The sequence below is a fragment of the Mesocricetus auratus genome, unplaced genomic scaffold, assembly GCF_017639785.1.
Source record: "Mesocricetus auratus isolate SY011 unplaced genomic scaffold, BCM_Maur_2.0 Super-Scaffold_6730, whole genome shotgun sequence".
Lineage (NCBI taxonomy): Eukaryota > Metazoa > Chordata > Mammalia > Rodentia > Cricetidae > Mesocricetus > Mesocricetus auratus.
In genome coordinates this window covers 80,145,843-80,166,264 of record NW_024429184.1, presented here as the reverse complement: position 1 = coordinate 80,166,264, position 20,422 = coordinate 80,145,843, and the positions used below count along the sequence as shown (strand labels likewise).

The following is a 20,422-nucleotide window of genomic DNA, read 5'->3' as shown; positions in this document are numbered from 1 at the left end:
CTCTGCGGGGGTGTGGGTGGGACACAGCTGAGGAGTGGGGCTGGGTGACACGGTGAGACACCTTGTTGGCTCTCTGTTCTTGACTTGGGAGCTCTGGGCTGGTGGTGATGTGAGGTTCTACATCCAGCTTTCCTGGGCCAAGCACACTGGGAAGGTGGTTCCTTCTCGGAGCCACCATTCCCTTGAGGGTGACGGTGACGCTGGAAGAACCCTGGGGCTTTCCTTGAGCCTTACCATGTAGTGTGGCACACAAGGGTGGGAGCCTAAGTGATCTCTTTCTTTTCTTGTCCCCTTTAGGTCATCTACCTCTTTAGTGAAACTTTGTCTGACTCCTTGAGCAGGGCCAATAGGACTTAGCTCTTGTCCCACAGCATCTAATGTAATCACATCTAATTTTCCTGGGTTTCCAAGGCCTCTTGGGGGGCAGGAACAGAAGATAAGGAGCCAGTATGTGCTGGAGGGGTTCAAGTACAGCTGCTGTGGGCTTGGCCTGTGGTGCCCCAGTGACACCATGACAATGATGAGCTGGGTCCACACAGCCACAGAAGCATTGCTTCTCATTAGAGAGTAAGCCCTGTCCCAAGTCATGAGTTCTTTCGAAGTCCTCCCATCCAAGAGCCTACCTCTCAGCTGTCTTCGAGGTTGCAAGAGAACAAGGAAAAGTCAATTACCGGTACCTTTTCTTTCAGTCTTCGCCTCAGCCTGTCTTTGGAAGACTGGAGCAGGGTGATTTTGGGCCGCTCCCCGTGGCGCTCAGGAAGAACACTGTCTTTATGTTTGGTCTCAGTCTCTGGCCCCCCTGGCGGCTGTGGGGTTGGCCTCTCAGAAGCTGCTGGGGCCAGAGGGTCAGGGCTGCAGGTGGGCTCGAGGCCACTGTGTCCGGGGTCCCCTGGGCTATCTTCAAGTTTGGGGTTCTCAATGCTCGCAGTCTCTTTGGTGTTACGGTGGCTGCCTGCTTCTCCCTTGTCTCCTGGTGGGTGCTTCATGTTACCATGGTGCCAGCGTCTGTTCTGGCTGTAGCCATGGTGTGTGGGCCTCCCTGAGGGGTGGGGCCCTGAGCCCCCCTGGTAGGATTTCTGGTGGTCCCTGTTGTGTTTGGCACTGCCCGGTTGATGGTCACCATGCTGCTGGGGCTTATTCCCTCCTGGAGGTCTCTGCTGCCGTCTGCAAAGGACAGTGGAGAGGAAGAGAGGAGAGATTATATAGTGAACTGATACGGTGCTATACAACCTCATCCGAACACTGGAGCAGGAGGTCATTCTTTCACCGTTTATCCAGACCCTCCCATGAGCCATCGGAGAGGATGTGAGTCAAGTTTTCTCTAAAAGGCAGCATTGCACCCATGTTAAACGATGTGCCAACAGATGTAGTATGGGACAGACACCTGAAAGGACCAACAGACGAGGTGGTGAACCCTCCTGGCTCTGCCCCCAGCTATGTCTCCTGAAGCAGCATTATCTGATAATATTCATGTGTTGCTCTGGAGCCAACTGAGATTTTAAAGACAGGGATGAGTTAAGATGAGGGTACGAGCCCCCAGGGTGAGCCCTTAGTCCAAGCTGACATGGGCCCTTATTATGAGAAGCAATTTGTACACACTCAAAGACATTAGGGATGCCACATGTACAGAGGCATCAGTTGTCGTCTGCAAGCCAAGAAGAGAGGGCGTAGGAAAATGCAACTGTTGATACCTTTGAATAGTGAGGGAAAAGGACTGTGTCTTAGATAGCCTTTGGTGATCCTGTGTTTTGGCAGCCCAGGAATATGAATGTGAAGTGATATTTTAAATGTGGCTTTAGGCAGAGGGAGGCCCCTAAATGCAAGACTATTTATTTATTTACTTATTTATTTGTCAATAGCCCAGAAAGGAACCTAGGAAATCCCCTGGCAGATAATATTTGATCCTTACAAATCCTTGTTATTTTGATTTAGAATTTTGGGGTGCCTCATGGCTGTCGTCTAAGAAACGTTCCCGGAGGACAAGCTCTTTCCCAGATTGCCGTGAAAAAGTGTCTTGCTTCCCATTCACCATTCTCTCTCTCTGCCCAGCAGCTACCCCTGAAGTGGGGAAAGAAACATGGCCAACAACTTCTATCCACTTGAAGGATGATGTCATTTCTACATGGCTGGCCATCAAGGGCTCTAGAGAGACGTCACCGAGGTCTTGCTGTTGTTCACCTGGAGATGTGGGGTGCTCTGGAGATGTGGGGTGCCCTGAAATGCAGCTCTGATGGAAAAGCACTGGCTAAGAGAATGCGGGACTACAGTCGATGTCCCCAGACTCATACACACTGGGTGCTGGTGTCCCATGTGCAAGGAGAGCCATCCACAGGCTGGAGGGGAAGCTAAGTAGCCCATCCTCAAGTGTCCCCTCTTGGCTGGGCAGTCAAGCTACTGTGTGCTGGCTTGTTTTCTGCCAGCTTGACACAAGCCAGAGTCATCCGAAAGGAGTAAACCTCAATTGAGTAAATGCCTCCATAAGTTCCAGCTGTAAGATATTTTCTTAATTGTTGGTTGATGGGGGAGGGCCCTTCCCATGCTGGGTGGGGCCATCCCTGGGCTGGTGGTCCTGGGTTCTCTAAGAAAGCAGGCTGAGCAAGCCATGAGGAACAAGCCAGTAAGCAGCTCCCCTCTGTGGCCTCTGCATCAGCTCCTGCTTCCAGGTTCCTGCCCTGCTTGAGTTCCTGTCCTGACTTCCCTCAGTGATGAACAGTGATATGGGAGTGTAAGCCAAATGAACCCTTTCCTCTTCAACTTGCTTTTTGTCATGGTGTTTCATCACAGCAACAGACATACTGGGTTCAAAAGGAGGGCTTGATATGGAGCTTAGTCGGTAGCTCAGCTTTGCCTTGGGAAAGTGAGCAAGAACACAGGTAGCACTGGGGGAGGGGGAATGAAGTCTTTAGTTTGTTATCTTCTCAGAGCAAGTGACTGCTGGGTCTGTCGTTTGTGTGCATGTGGACTATGAGCCTTACACACACACACACACACACACACACACACACACACACACACACACAGAGAGAGAGAGAGACTGTGATACTGGGGATGGAACCTAAACACACACACACACACAAACACACACACACAAACATACACACACACACACAAACACACACACACATACACACGCTAGGCAAGTAATGAGTCACTGAACTGAACCCTCAGCCTCCTTTTTTCTAGATAAGCCCATTGAGGCTTCCAAAGATGCATTCATCATGGGACCCAGAAGGCCACTTCCAGTCTGTCCCTCATTTATTCTGAGGTCCAGTTTCCCAGGAGCACAGGGCTGGATTCCCAGAGATTTCTGTGGAAACAACCACAGCGGGCCCATGTTCTTCGACTGGCAAGGAGCCCTAAGGGCCATTGGCATCATGGACAGACAGGCTTGGGCCCTGTTCCCCAACCATGGTGGCCCAGGCTTCCCTGCTCAGGCCATTCACAAATATTTGTTAGTGGTAGCTGGGTGAGCTGGCCAAAGCCAGCATGCTCTCTTCTGTGTTTGCTGGTGCTAGGTTTCATTGATACCTTTGTCAGGGGCCAGCTGGCTGCTCCCCACCAGACCTGTGGGTTTGGGTTTGGCTGGGACAGGGTAGTTGCTTCTACTCTTAAAAGTGGGCAAGCATGAAGGCTGAATCTTATGTCAGACATGCGTACATGTGGTCTAGTTTGGGGGGTATTGTGCATACACCCACACATTCACCACAAAGGCCAAATACCTTTTCATTGTTTGACCTGACTCTCATTCTCAGGTGAGGGGATATTAGGGACAAGAACAAGGTTCCACTTGAGCCCCTGGAAGCACCTGCTGTTATGACAAGGGAAAAAAATACAGTCTTGGGATGGAAATGGTCAGTTTATGCTTTTTGGTTTATTCTAAAACTCTCTTTTAAGAAGAAAGTTCTCAGAATACACCACAGATGCATTTAGGAAGGTGAATTTGTACAGAGAATAACTTCGAATTTTGCTTTTAAAAATGGTTTTAACATCAGGCCAAATGGAGACAAATGTTTCCCTGTTCCTTTTTTTTTTTTTTTAAATTTCATAATAGCTCCCAACCAGATAGCCCAAGGCTCACTTGCTTATTATAGTTCTCTCCATGTGGGACCCTTTACCACATAATTTGTAGGTCTGCTTAAGCATTCTGAAAGTGAAATTCCTGGGCAAGTGACTTGGAAACTCCACAGGAACTCGGGTTTCTTGTCTTCAGGAGAAGCGATGCCTGCTCATCACAGCACGGCACCTCCACCTCTGCCTCCCTCCACAGGACCTGCTCCTTGCACCAGCTGCCTTGCTCCCTGTCCAAGACCGAGATGGAATTGAGGGGCTCCCTGTCGGAGGCATTTCCCTGCAGTACGGGGGCTGCTTTGCCTACCGTTGGTACATGAGGCCCAGAAACAAAGGACCAACTGCTATTCCAGACTCCATTTGCAGGACGCTAGGAACACAGTACTGTTTATTCCTCCCTGAGGGCTAGTGGGCATTGGAACACCCTTGTCACCCTCACACAATGCTGGAGATTTCCCCCCATATTTTGTGGCTTTCTTTTTTACTCAGGGTTGGAAAGAAGCAGTTCAAAACTGAAGTTTCTGCCAGTCAGGGAAGATGCTCCTCTATGAAGTGTGACAGTTCACTGTGTCGGACACCAGATGGCTACCTGGCCAGCAGATGGGACACGGTGCTGGCACTGAGCGCCACACGACAAGAGAAAACACTCGCCCTCAATTGTGGGTGGCCACCATCACTTCCTTATTTAAACTGGGTTAATCCAAGTTGCCTCTGGGCTCACTGCAGTACCCTCTGAGGACCGCGTGTGAGTGAGCGGCGGAGGCGCCCAGTGTCCCTGGGCACCTTCTCAGCACTGCCCCAGTTTCATCCAGAGTTAAGACAGCCCAAATTCTGTTCTGATGTCCACCATGGCCACTGTCTTCTCCTGCCCACCTTACCCTGTCTCTCCTACCAGCCTGTTCTGTTACTGCACGCTGGAACAACAGCTCTCGGTGTCCTGGGGTTTGGTGGATCACAGTGGGAACTTCGGTGCCTACACCAGTGCTTAGAGACACTAGCCTACCGTTTACAGAAACTAGCTATGACTAGAGATATGAGATGAAGGCAAACTGGCAGAGAAGGGCTTGGCCTACTGTTGGGGCTTAAGGCAGGCCAGCATGGAATGTGCAGAAGCTAGAGCAAAGAGAAAATGACGGCCCTCCATCAGGAATTTTTGAGATGATGACATCATAGCCTTGCATTGGGTCAAGCACAGGCCCTTCTGAGCACATGGTCCTGTGTAGTATGCAGGCTGGACACCCTGCAGCCAGTCCTGCTTGGAGGGCTCCCACAGGTGACAGAGAACTGGAGACTTCAGGGGAACGGAGTCACAGTATACATGTGATGCATGTGTAGCATGCCAGGCACAGCTTCTGCTTACCCTCAGGGTAGGCAGGGCAGCAGTAACATCAGCAGGGCACAGGGACAGTGTCTTGTCCTAGTTTGCAAGTGGCCTGCAGAACTTGGGTTAGAACTTGGTGGTCCGGCCCTTCCACATACAGTCTTGACCACTATGCTTTCCTGGCCCAATGTTCAAGTTTGTTCCAGGGTTCTGAAGCCCAGGCTAGCTGGCAAATTTCTGCTGAGTCCCTATAACCATTTTTCAGAAGATGCTGGCCAAAGTCACCGGAGGTGGGGGTGTATGGGTCATCTGGAGACGGTGGATTGTAGAGGGCTAGACGGGCAGAAGTAAAGGCTTAGGCATCAAGGGGAGGGGCAGGAGGCGAGGACCTGTGGGAAGGAAAGCTGTGGGGAAAACAGTCTTCCAGCCCGGGCTCCACTGTGTCTGGGGCAAACCACAGGAGCCACGCATGGCCTTGGGTTCCAATTGCACTGGGAAGGATCCTTTGCCCATCTTGTCTGCGGTGCTTGTGGCTAGAGCCTGGGGGACAGGGCTAGGGCCCAGTTTCAGGGTGGCCCGTTGGCTTCAGTTGCTGCCCCTTGAGGGAGGGGGGACAGAGTTGTGGGCTCTATCTCTGGCAGGGTGGAGGCTAAAGGAAGTGGCTTTCCTGGGGAAACTTGGTGGCTCACGAGTCCCTGTTCCTCATCTCACTCTGGTTGGAAGCCAGGGTTCTTGGGCCCCTTACTCATCAATGATTTGCTAAGTGGCTTTGGCAAGCCACACAGTGCCTGTGCCTTGGTATTCCAAGCTGTGGCGTGGGACTACAGGAGTCTGCTAGGTGCTGCTCGATGTGACTTCCCACCTCTCTGAGTCCTGTGTCGTTACAAGGCTGGCCTGAGCTTTCAATGAAATAAAGGCCAGGAAAGCCTTTGGGGCACAAAGGCGCGTTATAAATACGCAGTATTATTTTTGTTCCAGGATGAATCAAGCATTCCAAGAACCCTTGGCCTCAAAGTTCTGAGGCAGTATGATGTCATGGGAAGAGCACGCGGCTGCCCTTGGGAGCTGTCAGGCTCCACGTGAACCTGGTGGCGTGGTTCCAGGGGAAGGCCCTCGCCCTTCCACTTGGCCCAGCCAGGCCTTGCTGTCTCTAGGCCCAGTCTGTGGCCCCTCACTGCAGCTTGCTGGCAGGTATACACATCTTGGAGCTGTATAGTTATTCTCTGAGCTTCGCAATTACTCAAAATTGGGGCACTTTGGAGCCAAACTCCCTGAGTTCAAATTTTCACACTGCAGTGTAGCCATGAAACTCTGGGCAAATTCTTTAACTTCTCTCAACCCTTATTGCATGGAATGTAAACAAATAGAAAGCATATTTCCAATGTTGAGTCAGGCACTGTTTTATTCATCAGTCTTATGGTCCCCATAGGGGACCAGGTGGGCTGGCACTCAGCGCCTAACATGCCCGTCATGCTAAGCCATTCTCTCTGCAATTCAGTGCACTGCCACACACCCCTGGAATATTCTGCCTCCATCCCATGCCCAGGGCTGGAGGAAAAGTGCTACAGACAGAGGCCTTGTGGCCAGCACAGGTAACCCAAACTGGAGTGAGCATGTTGAACTTCATCTGTCCATTCACATTTGGGTTCCCACTGAGACAAGAGTCCCACCTCACCTGCAGGGTGGCTTTCCATAGTCTAAACCACACACTTCAACCATGCTCTGAAAATACAAGGTGAAAAATTCCAGAGTTTACAACTCACGGGTTTTCCTGCTCCATCCCACCTGGAATGTGGTTGGTCCCTGTGATGTAGCCACACTATATATGCCACCTGCCCGATAGGCACCAGGCATCTGTATTGGTTTGAAGATCGACTGTTGGGTACTGTAGTATTTGTGATCAGGTAACCTCAATTTTTCTTAATAATTATCTCACAGCTCAAGAGTACTTACATGGGCAATACAATTATACAAGGGAAAGGTATAAAGTACTTTAAGTTAAAAGGTGATTTTTTTTTTTACTTAATAAGGAAAAGAATAAAACCAAGATGCCTTGGTTGCTAAGAACTACAGCAAGCATGAACCGTCTATCTGTGACATTGTGAAGAGCAATTAAATCCGTGTTAGCTTGCAATTGGACCTCAGTCTGCAAAAGTCAGGTTCTCTTCAGCTCATCACCAGAATCTTTTGTCATTCCAGAGGCACACAAGCAGGGTGGCCACGGCACAGTAAGACACACAGAGCTGTTACTAGAATCCATTTTTATAACCATTCTAACCTATTAGTTGCTTTCAATTTCTTTGTTCTTAATTTACAAATTAAATTGTAGCATGGAGAAAATGCAGTATGGCCACAGGAGCCCACTGGGATCTGGGACTTGTCTCCTGTGGATAAGGGGGAGTGTACACAGGGTGCTTGCTACCTGTGGCAGCACCCTTGAGTCTGTTTAATTCACAATGACAGTTGTGAGCTGTCCCACGGGGGTGCTAGGAACCAAACTCTAGTCGTCTGCAAGAGCAGTTTGTACTTTTAACTGCCGAAAGAAATGAAATGAATAAATCTCTGGGCTAGCCTTGCCTGAGACCATATATTGCACTTAGAGCCTCTCTTTGCAACCTTTAACTCAGGTTATCGGTGTCTGGTGTATCTCATGTAACTGCAAGACAATATCCTTGATTATGGAATCTTAAAAGAATATAGGGAGCACTGTTTGGTCATTGGAAGTCTATCAACAATAGCATGAAGTAGGACCTGACATCTGGTGAGTTCTGAGGATGCAGCCAGGAAGGCTTCCTGGAGGAGGAGGGATTGGAAAGACCCACAGAACGGGGAAAACATTATAGGAGAAGAGATTCAGAGACACCAACAGTGGCTGGTGTGGAGACAGGGAAGAGGGGTAGGAGGGCCACCTCAAATTCTATAGAGAAACTTTGCTCTGCTCTGGGTCAGGGTCCTGGGATGGAAGTGTGTGGATGAGTCTCTCCTCCTTGCTCTGTGGTTGTCAATTTACTATACAGGGGCCCTCCCTCCTCACAAAGTGCTCCTTTCCACTTGTTTGTTCCTTCGCAAGAGACAGGGAAGAGGAGCACATAAGACTTGCAAGTCTGCCCGCCACAGAACCCACGGCTCCCACATCAATGGACACTGTAGCCGCACGCTCCCCATTTGATGGATGCACACATTCTCAGGGAGGGAAGAAAGCCTAGCAGCTCCCAGGTTAACCCAGACGCTTTTACTCCATAAGCAGGCTGTGGCGCTGAGATCTCAAACACAGCGCCTGGGAGACTGAGGCATCGGCAGGCGTCTCCCAGAGTGCCAATCTGAAACCTACGGCCTTCTAGCACAGGAGGGTGCAGGGCTGTGCCCGGCAGCCTCAGAACACCCATGGAGAACATCCCAGGCTGTGGGTGAACTTGGAGGGCGCTAGGCTTTCCTTAGGGGAAGTAAATGCCCCTGAGGTAGGGGAGATCAAGGAGCTTCAGCAGGCCAGGAGTTGGTCAGACTTCATGTGCTGAGGAGTGCCAGGAGCTCCCAGGCTCGGCAGGGCCCGGCTGCTGGCCACATTAATCCATTAGCCATCCCACAGCAGCCACCCTCTTGGGGAAGCCGCCTCCTCCTCTCACAACTTCATTACTGACAGGTTCTCCCGTCCCTGAAGGGCCATTTGTTCCATCCCAGGAAGAAGAGGAAATGCAAAATGGCGTTGACCTAGGCAGCACCTCCCTCGGGTCACATTTTTCAGCTAGGGCTGATGGACTGATGAATCTGTGGTGAAACATGACCCCACAGGACCTTCAACAGGCTCACACACACAGCCTCATCCTCACTCCAGCCAGGCCACCTGGGGACATGCTTCCCAGCAGACACTCTCTTGGGGTAGAGCCTTCCAGAACACTAGGGACTTGTAGCAGACATGAAGCCATGACCTTTACTTGGAATACCTATTCATCTAAGCAGCAGTGTTCCGGGGGTACTCATGGGTGACCAGGACTTCCTCTTCTAGTGTACAAATTCTGGGGGTGAGGCTTGGTTCTGGAACCCTTTCCTGGCACCCTTGGTTTCATCCACAGTAAGACAATCAAGAAGAAAATACTAGCCAAGGATGAGTCAGGCATGGTTGTGTAGTCTTGTAATACCAGCATTCGGAAGGCAGAGGCAGGAGGATAACAAGGTCAGGACTATTTCAAACAAACAACACAATAACAGCAAACAACAAAAGGTCTGGAGGGATGGCTCAGTGGTTAAGAGCACTTGCTGTTCCTGCAGAGGACCAAGGTTTGGTTCCCAGCACCCAAATGGCCTCCTGGGGCACCAGGCACGCACATTATGCATATATATATATATATATATATATATATATATGTAGGCAAACCACTTAAACACATAAAAATAAAGAAAATCAACAAGACTACTTGCTATGGCAGAAAGCCAAATAGTATATTTAGAAGGAATGATGAAATTGAAAATGATTTGGTAACCATGATATTAACAACAGTTTCAGACAGAGGCCACAGGATGAAAGTCCGAACACTGGTAGTTTCAAATGACCTTCCCACATAATCACAGAAGGAAACCCTTGACAGTGGAGAACAGGCAGCCTCCTCTTCAGCCAGGTAACCAAAATCAACAAGGGACCCAAGCACAACACAGCCTCCGGATAGGATGACCAGGACATGATCTCACTCAAGAGCAAGTGATCTGAGTCTAACCTCCGGGACAAGCCAGAAGAGCCCACGACAGGAAGAGCTCCTTCCTAAGCACAGTCAAGGCCACGGTGTTCTGAGGCCACAGAACTGTCCCAGGTTAGCAGACAGCAGGGAGACAGGAGTCCCGTGCCTGGGAAGACTGCAGGAGTGCAGACAGGGTCTGGATAGATTACAGCACACATTCAGTGCACCTTTAGTGGACTGGACTCAGGGTCCCAAGCCTGGCCATCGTCTGTGGTCAAGAAAAAGACTTTGGCTTAAAGAATCAGCCTGTAAAATATCTGGCAGAAAAGGACATTCTTTTGGCAACTCCGGTCACCAGCAGACCAGAAAGAATGCACAGGAGGGAGGGGAGGTGATGTTAGCGGTCCGCAGTCTGAGCGAAGGGGGAGACAGATGCTCCTCACAGCTTTTCTGGAATTGTGTTTTCTTTGCTTTTTGAGACAGGGTCTCCTGTAGCCCAGGCTGGCCCACACTTGCTTTGTATCTGAGGATGACCTAACATTTGATTTGGCTTCCACTAACTCCCAGGTACTGCGATTACAGACCTGTGCTACCATGCCTGGATTTACACGATACATAAACCCCAGAGCTTCATGCGTGCCAGACGAAAACTCTCCCAATTGAGCAACGCCCTGAAACCTAACTTTTCCGAGATTCTGGAACGGTTACCATAATTTTTTTTTGGTTAAAATGAAGATGTGGAATGAACATTTGGAAAAAAATGGCAGAGCCAGCATAGACTTGGCAAGAATTTTGCTTGAGTTAGTTTCTTATGTTCAGGAAAACCAAAATAAACAAGTGACTCCTTCCCCTCCCAGACAGGAAATCACCTCAGAGATGCACTACTGAGTAGGATTGTTGGCTCCAGACATGGTTCCCTGGGTCTCTGTGGTCTGTGTATGACAGTGATATATGAGTATGTACCGAGTACTGTCTGAAGGGACCCGGGAGGACTCTAGACAGTAACACCCACCATGACACACTGGCTTGCCCTTTTGGATAAACTTGCAAGTTGAACTGAAAGCAAGACACTGTATCCCAGGTGGGCTTGTATGACAAATGTCAGGAGACCTGCTACTTGGTAGGTGGAAAAGGATGGGTCTTTCATTTGTTTTTAACCTTGTGGAACCTGGGCAATTTAGGAACAGCCTCAGTCTGCCCTTGCTCTGGCCTTTTAAACTGGAAAAGTCCATTTTCAGCCATATAGTATCTTAATAAACACTCATTGGAATTAATACAATTTCCAGATTGATATGCAATTAGAAAAGAATACTTTTAACATAATCTTTGTTTTTTTTGTTGTTTGTTTTGTTTTGAGATGTGGAGATTTGTCCAGGTTTGCAGTCCAGGTTGGCCTCCTCCTATCTCAGCTTCTGGAGTGCTGGGGTTATTGATGTGCGCCAACACGCATGGCGATGCACTCTTTAGTAACATTCATAAATCGAGGTAAACTTAAAACCTTCCCCCATTTAAACAGGGACGCATGCTCTTTAATTGATTATAAATGAGTTAATGAAACAAAAAAATCCTGATTTTCTATAAAGAAATTTTAAAACACCTTATCATTACATGGGCAGATCAACTCCTGGCAAATGAGCCGAATCAACACCACCTCCATAGCCCCCCAACTGGCCTTTTAATATCTGTGCTCCCCAGTGCTGCCTCCCCTTAACCAAACTCCACTATGGGTAATAACTAAACATTTGACTACTGATAAAATAATTCAAAACTAAAGCTGCAAATCACTGGAGTGGCTCCTGGGGCTGGGGAGTGATCCATTGGCTGATGGCTGTCTGGGTGGGTTGTAGTCATTTCCATTCACTGTATTCACTCCCAGGAGAGATGGATTAGAGGAGTCAGACCCAAGAAGCAGGACCCTGAGCAAGGCTCTTTTTAGTTTCAGTGCCTCAGTGTCTCTGCAAGTCAAGTAGACGAATGAGAGCGACTCTGAGGGCCTGTTGGCTGTGGTGGACATCACAGGGGACCCACGGTGCTTCAGTTGCTGCCCTGGCTTCACATAGGGCATAACAGTACAGCTGTCAACAGACTCCACGCTCCATGCTCTGCCTGCCTCTGTGTACGGGGGACCTGAGCCCAGAAGTGTCACCTCTATTGTACCCGTGGCTCTTGTGGCAGGTGACATGAGGCCTACAGCTCTGAGGGACATTCTGCTCTCTCTCTCTCTCTCTCTCTCTCTCTCTCTCTCTCTCTCTCTCTCTCTCTCTCTCTCTCTCTCTCTCTGTGTGTGTGTGTGTATGTGTGATGAGGTTGTGCCTCAAGATTAGGGTCTCAGCACCTTATGGGACTTCCTTGGTTACAGAGTACTTTGTTCTGTTCTGTTCCTGGAACCTCCTCCTGGTGTGGAGAAGTCTTGTCTTCCTGCTGAGGACCTGTGTTCACGGCTCACCCCTGCAGAAAGGCAGGGATCACTTTGGTCTCTGTTGTGGGTGAGTGGCTCTCCTGGAAATAGATGCTGACATTCTTGCTGTGGGGCCCCAGATCTGGGAGCAAGTTCTGACTAGGGCATGAAGGGAGCATGTGAGAGTCTGCAAGTCGGGTCTTGGGAGTCCTTGTGGCCTTCCCTGGCTGCCTACCTGTGGACACATGTATGTTCGTTCCTGTGCAATGTGGTCCCAAGGGAAGCCAAGGTAGGGTGAAGGCAGAAGGCACAGCTTCTTGGCACCCACAGGAGAGCCCAGGTAGGACAAGACTGGGAAATGAGGCAGACAATAACTGTTGGGTTTGTAAGGAAGATGATAAAGCTGGGTAGCCAGGTGGGCAGAGCTACGAGACTGGAATGGGTCCCAGGGTCCACACTCTCAGTTTGGGTACCTGGTGACCTTTTTAGACAACTCCCACAGCACACACAGCCTAGCAACATGAACAAGGAGAAAGGGGAAGATAATAGGAATGCTGGCTGGGTAGTGGACCACTGATCTTCTATAACCTGTGATGACTATCTTAAGTATCACTGGGCTAAAGAAGGAACCACTGGGCCACAGTTTCCTTTTCTGTTACTATAACAACAAATATCAAACTGATGAGTGACATTTGCATTGTACCATTATGCCCAAGGTACTGCCCAACAAACACAATTGAACCTAGCCACCAACTTTACATCTCTTTAGGGTAGACAGCAACATTGCTATCCTCATCTTATACATAATGAAACAATTCCAGAGAGATTAAGTAAATTGTCATGGTTCACACAACTAGGAAGGAGGAAGCTGAGGTAATTCACACATGTTCTTTCGTGGCTACATTTGTGGACATGGATAGGCAGAGGCTACAGAAACAGCACAAACACAACTGTAATACGTCTACAGTTTTTGTTTGTTTGGAGACAGGCTATCATTAGCCCAGGATGGTTTCTCACTTGCTATATGGACGAAGATGACCTTGAACTCCTGATATTCCTGCCTCCACCTCCCAAGTGTTTGGATGACAGGCATGTAATTTTTTTTAATGATCTAATCTTGGCTGTTCTGGGATTCCACATATAGGGAACAAATGTCAGGTACTCCAAAGCCAGGATTCTGTGATCTCTGGTGACACAAAAGAACAAGGAGAGGGTGACAGCTAAGGCAGGTCATGGAAAAGCACCTGCACTGCCGAGGATGCCCTGACTCGGTAGTCATCCAGGAGGATAGGTGCCACCTGCAGACACATTGAGCCAAGCAGAAAAGTCTGGCAAGATCAAGGTTGAGCCTGGTATCCATGTGTGGTTTAGGGAGCAGGGGTGGTCCGGCAGGGCCAGACATGGCCAGTGGTGGGATGGTCTGGGGACCAAAAACTCAGACTCAAGACCAGAGAGGCAGGGCAGGCAGGAAAACATGATAAATTAGCCAGAGACCAAGGCCCTCAAGGGATTAGATGCCAATGGAGGGCAAGGATGGGGGCCTTCTTGGAGGAAGCCCTTTCTGGAAGCCAGGCACTTCTGGGCTGCAGTACCAGGGTGGGGGACCACCAGATCAGGGGACAGCTGCATCCCTGGATGCTGGATAGGAAGAAGGGACTTGGTCCCAGGCAGACCTCTTCTTCACTGTGTCTGACTGAGCAAGCTATGTATGCTTGGATTTTCAACCTTAGTTTCTTGGTTAGTGAACTGCATATCAGAGTGCACCTCATGTATGGATATTTGTAAGAGTTCTTCCAACACATATGTGCTCTCTGGGGATTTATTAACCTCTGTAGGCAGGCCTGGAAAACCTCAGCAAGAGGCATCCAGGAGCCAGGCTGGCATCTGGGGATTAATGGATGATGTCTGCAATTTGGACACCATCTCATTACAGAGCTATGGCTCTCACCAGTCTCTCAGCTTCCTGTGGTCTCTGCAAGGCCTGCCCTCTGCCAGGCCAATACTTGGAGTTGCCACCCAGACTGGGGATTCTATATCCACAGCAGTCTCACAGCCTCTTCTGCTGCCCCGTGAGCAGCAGCAGTCCCTTTGTCTCTAAGGCGAAGCCGCTGCAGAGGGCTTGGAACTCAGCTCACAGACTAGAGCAGAAAGGCAGGGTGTGGCCACAGCAGGGCCGCCTGTGGTCTGTCTCTCTTTATCCATTTAACAGAGTATGAAGTTTTCCAGGTCAACTGAATACTTTCCTAGAAGTCCATCAAACAGGGACTCTGTCCTTCACAATGTTGTCAAGGGCCACCACTGAGTTTACCTGGCACTTAGTTCAGGTGCTTGGCTTATCCCCATATACCTCCCTAAGCCATTTTTGCCTAGGCTCAATGCCCGCAGTCCCCAGGGCTGGCTGGAGAGGCAACTAAGCCAGGAGGAAGTAAGTCTATCTTCCAGCTGTTGAGATGTGAAAACGCTGAATACCACCTGATCAAACTGAACCCAGGGAGGGAGGAGGGCCCAAGAGACAGGTGACCTCCACCTAGACACAGGCGACAGGGATCCCTTCCACTTCAAACCTGGCTTCTGCTGAAACATCCAATGGGCTTGTGTCTGAGCCATAGTTGGGAAGACACAGGAGGGACAGTCCAGACAGTGGGCAGGAGCACCATGGGAGCTGAGGTGACTTGAGCAGTGTTAGTTAACTCTTGCCCATGCACTCATTTGCCTAACAAATGCTCCTTGTGTGTTCACTCTGCACTGGCATGCTTAAGGGAAAGAAGGGAGAACTCTGACAAAAGCCATGCAGCGAACACCACTCTGTCAGGAGCTGTGGCCGCACAGAACAAATCTCTGCGTTGGAGCACATGAAGTCCTCTGAAGCTGGGGAGGCAGGAAGAAGGACCAGGGAGTGAGTGTGCATCGTGGGACCCCTCTGGTAGGGGTGCACTTTGACGCAGAAGGGTTAGGATAGGCTGCATTGAGAAGGTGACACTGAACAGTTACTTGAGGAAGTAGAGCAGAGTCGTGGGCCCATGGAGGAGAGCCATAACGTATGTAGATGGGCTAGCGTGTGCAAAGGTCCAGGGTAGGCGAGGCTCATCACGTGTTCAAGCTCACTCATGTTCAAGACCATTGTGAATGGAGCACAGTGTCAGGGGGAGGGAGCAAGATAGGTCGGAGAGGTGGTAAGTGCCACATCATTTTAAATCATTGGAAAGACTTTGTCTTTGTCCTGTGCAAAATGGGGAGCTCCTGAAAGGCTCTGAATGAAGTGATGGCATTTAAAAGACAGGTATGGAGAGACCCCGGGGATTATAGGAGCGGCCTCACGATAGCTGGCAGAGCTCTGGGGGTAAGGGTAGAGAAGACAGAAGCTGGGGCTGGTTTGCAAGGGGAAGCTGGACCAATCACTGATGACCTGGATGTGGGTGAGAGAAGGGGTAGAGTCAAGGAGTCCCTAAGGCTTTGCATAAGAGTCAAATAGTCCCTAGAATTCCATGTGTAGTAGTTTACAGGTAGGTTTTGTTTTGTTTGTTTAACTTACTTGGATCATTCACAATTCATCATCACTGCTGCTGTTTTCTTTTAGCGAGGGTATATAATAGCAAGCTTTATTATGCTCTTTCCATACATGGATGCTATGAGAATGGGTCATTTTGTGGCTTCTTCCTGCTTGGAATGAGAAGATTCTGATCTTGAGATGAAGGAGGAGCTTGCCCAATGCTGGGAGAGGCGTCAAGTTGAAGTACAGAGCCACCAAGGGCAAGTGTCTGGCCCTGTGTAAGATGACCTCCATGGGCCTTCAGCTGGACATTGGCTCCACAGGGACCACAGACAGAGGACACCTCCAATCTACTCCTGGCCAGGCCACATGGAGCAGAGCAGGAAGCAAAGACAGGTGCTTTCAAGTGTGGCTACCTCAGGACCCACCCAACTTGTGGGCACAGTCAGGAAGCACAGGTCTGATGGGTGACAGATGCACAGTGGGTCATGGAGACAGCACTGGGACATGTCAACAGTCAGTGGGAAGGCCAGTGCAACTCTAGGGGAGCACACTTGCCTAAATGACATGTGGCACAGTGCCCTGGCACCTTGTCAGATGGCAGAGAATGAATGCCCTGCCCCCAGGGATAAGGAGGTCAAGACCCTTGTGCCTGATCTAACCATGGGGCAGACCTTAAATCCCTTTCTGCTGCTGAGGTCCCACTAGCCAACGTGGGCCAGCTCTAGAAGGCCCTGACTAGACTTCCTTTTACTTTTTCTTCCGCCGTGAAAATTGTAGATGGAGCTACCTTTCCAGAAAGTTCCCTTCTCTCTCCATGCCCTCTGCTGCCACCCACACACGTAAAGGCAAGGGGCCAGGAAATAAATATATCCCAAAGGAAAATCATTGGAAAAGCAAGACAGAGCAAAACCGAGCCACCCTCCAAGTGGACACAGCATGCACAGCTTCCACTAAGCTACACGTCATGGTTCTGCCCAGAGACTGCTCCTGGGATCAGTCCACGGCTCTGGCTTCCACTCAGTGCCAATGTAGAGAATGCCTCCAGACCCCAGGGATGTCATGGAACTGCTGATCGCTCCAGAGTATGCTGAGGACAGGATGGCTGCCTTGCCAGGCTGGAGAGGTAGTGGCCTCCAGCCAGACCCCTTCACCTTCCCAATCCCAGTGTTTCTAACCACAGCCCCATAGGGAGTGTGGAGAGGGGCCGCTTTCTGCACTGACCCTGTCTTGACTCAGTGTATATTGGAAGGCAGAAGAGGCGGTCTGGACACTCCCACCCAGAGGCGGCTGGGTAACTGCAGGTTTTCATAACACTCTGGGAAGCAACAGTCGCTGCCATGGAGAAGCCAGGGAAAATGCTTCGTGGCAACCATTCCAAGGAACTCGGCCATCCCAACCAGCAGACCACCCCGGTGTGCCCTTTCCACCTCCTCCCCTTCCCACGACATCCGGGATCACAAGCGGCCCTGCCTTCTGCCGCTCTTCCCTCGGCAAACATTTCTGCACTGTTTGCTAGCTCTGCCCTGGTGCACAGCCAGGCTCAGGGCCGGCTCTCAGAAGCCATGGAGCACCTACCTTCCCACCAGACCTCAGTGCCTGGACATCTCAAGTTCTGCTCATGATCTATTTTGATTGGGAGGACTTCATCATCAGCAAGCATTCCACAAACTGTAGCCTAACTAGGATTAGTGGAGGAATGTGTGTGTGTGTGTGTGTGTGTCAGTGTGTGTCTGCAACTCAAGACAAAACCTGAAGCAGCAGAAACATGGTCTGAGTGGTGTCCTGTCCTCTCCCTCCCAGTGTCCATGGCAACCTCCAGCCTCATCTCTTCCCCCTCCTTCCTAGGCCACAAGCTTTTGTCCTTTGTACCTGCTGCCCATGCCAGGGACAAGCTCCCATGAGCGTGCCAGTTGCACACCTGAGTTGGGGGCATTGGGGGCACTGTGGTGGCAGTCTGGGGTACTGGCTCTGGCACTTTGATGGCCTTTGCAGCCACGCCCCTGGCCTGTTTGTTCTCCACAACCCCTCAAAGGGTTCTCTGAAGCCACTGTCCCTGAACTGCACCAAGCAGTCAGTCTGTTCTGGATCTTTGCCTCTGTCTTGTCAGCTATTGGGAGTGGTCACCTCCCCCCCTCCCCCTCCCCCTTCTGCCCAGATTATGGGAGGGACAGATAAGGAACACTGCTTGACCACAATAAGCCTCAGAAAGCCTTCTCTTTCTTGAATCCAGGTCCCTGCACTGTGCTGTGTATGTGCTCGTATTTATGTGCACATGAATTACACACACAGATGTGGACACACACACACACATACATGCACACACAGACATACACTCAAACATGCAGCATGTGTAGAGATACAACATGCACATTATATACATAGCCACACCCATGCACACCCATGTCTATTTATAAGCTTGTATACATGAGCACACTCATAGCTGTATGTTACTATATGGACTTTTCAGTATATTGTACTTTCTTTTTTGTAACTAGACCGTAAGTTCTTTAAATGGTTGGCCTAGGTCTAGGCACTTTGGTTCCTTTTCTGGCCACCTTTTGAGACCCTCAAAGGAACTGGTGCAGGCCCCCATCACCCTAGGCACCACAGTGGTAAGGTCTGTGCTACAAAGTCCCTCAAGTGGGTAAGTGGGTCTTGTGAGACTTGTGGTCTCATTTCAGGCTGTGCTCACTTTGGGTTTGACCCACGCTCATAGGACTGAGGAAGATGGACTCATTGTCCCAAGTGGCTTTGCTGAATGGCACTACCTGGCGATATCCAGCTGTATGGGACCTCAGCTTGCCATTCACGCCAAGAAGATACCCCAATAAATGCATAGAGGGCTCTAAAGATGGGAGGGAGGCCTTGAAGAAAGGTTAAATCGGCTTCAGCTCCATGGGGGAGTTATTAGGGGGTCTTCCTGGCCTAGTAGGTCACTATTGGTCTGGCCTGGGAGACACCAGGCTGTAACTTTTTTCACACTGTTGCTGAATTCTGCTCTGGTCACATGAAAAGACAGATAGACTCACACTTTACCTTCTTCCCAAAGGGCCACAGTGCTCTATGGTAGAAGGTGCCATCTCTGCCCTTGGACACCCAATCTCTGATTCAGGACCAACCACTGAGGTGTATCCCTGCTCTCTTGTCATACCAAGAGTCCTGCTTATTCCTTCCAGGACATTCCCTGGGCTTGGACTCCACAGATGGCCCAGAGAGGCCTGCTCCTAGCCCCACAGTCAGTGGAGTTTTCAGGGAGCTGTAGCCATCAGGGATAGCCTGCTCTGCTCCAGCTGCTGAGGCTGTGGTTGGATCTGAGGGCTTAATGAATGTCTTCCCAGACAGGAGGGCAGGGACTCTGTGGCTCATTAGGGGATTGCCACTTCCACTTGGTCCAGCCCCTCACAGTTTCCTGTATGCCACTCATGGCCCCTTCTTTATCTATCATCCACTTGGCTTGATAAAGTCAGTCAATCATGTCTTTATGCTCAGGGACACCACCTCCCAGAGGTTGTTCCATTTTGGAGGGCATTATAGAGATTGTGAATTTTTTAAAATTTATTTTTATTTTATATACATCAGTGTTTTGCCATGGGTGTTGGGTCCCCGGGAGCTGAAACTACAGACAGTTATGAGCTTCCATGTGGGTGTTGGGAATTGAACCCAGGTCCTTTGGAAGAGCAGTCAGTGCTCTTAACCACTGAACCATCTCTCCAGCCCCGAGATTGTGATTAACCTAAACAGTGTGTGCCATCAATGGAGGCTCATTCAATAAGATCCTTGGTTCCTCTCAAATCATATTGCTGCCTCTTCCTCCTCCTCTGGTATAGAGCAATGCCTGTGGAGATGCACGTGGCCTATGCCCAGGGTAGAGGAATGAACCTCTGAGATAGCTGCTCACAAGAGCCAGGGGCTTTCCCTACCACGCACAAGACTTGGGTTGTGGACTAAGTAGTACGTCTTCTTGCACAGCTAGGATGGAATGGAGGCCACGAAGGCAGAGGGCCACACTAGTTTAGGTGTTAGGAGGTCAGGCAATGCTGCATGGATCCCTAAGGCTTGAAGAAGGTGAAGGAGAACTAGCAGGGCTGGGAAAGGCCAGGCAGCCGAGAGCAACCGTCTTAATACTTTTTGGGAGCCTCATCTTGTTTCTTTCTCAGCCATCTATTCTCACTGAAGACCTTGTTTCTTAGTGGCCTTTAGACACTGTGTCTTTCCCCAGTCACACCATGCCCTTCCCCAACCACGAGGTGCCTTGCCCGTTCTGCTGGTCCCTGGGACAGTTTCTGCAGGGTGGGGCTCCCTCACAGAGCTTCGTGTGATGACAACAGTGTTCTATATCTGTGTCACCCACTGCAGCCGAATCAGCTACCTATGAAATGTGGCCAGTGTGACTACAGGTAAATTCTGTGACAGGTAACTTGGTGACTGCACCAGGCACACATGGCAAGGGTAATTATTCCAGTTTCTCCATT

The 20,422-nt window shown here is 50.1% G+C and overlaps 1 protein-coding gene across 3 annotated transcripts in view; it reads right to left on the bottom strand.

Annotated features, from left to right (window-relative positions):
* Ctif (cap binding complex dependent translation initiation factor) overlaps window positions 1–20,422 on the bottom strand; it is a 240,336-nt gene that overhangs the window by 87,197 nt on the left and 132,717 nt on the right. For 2 of the 3 annotated variants that reach the window (XM_013118055.3, XM_013118056.3), the window contains exon 8: window positions 672–1,164. In XM_013118055.3, the coding sequence (XP_012973509.1) occupies window positions 672–1,164 (493 nt within the window). The remainder of the gene's footprint in view (window positions 1–671; window positions 1,165–20,422) is intronic. The other variant, XM_005076456.4, reaches the window with a different exon arrangement.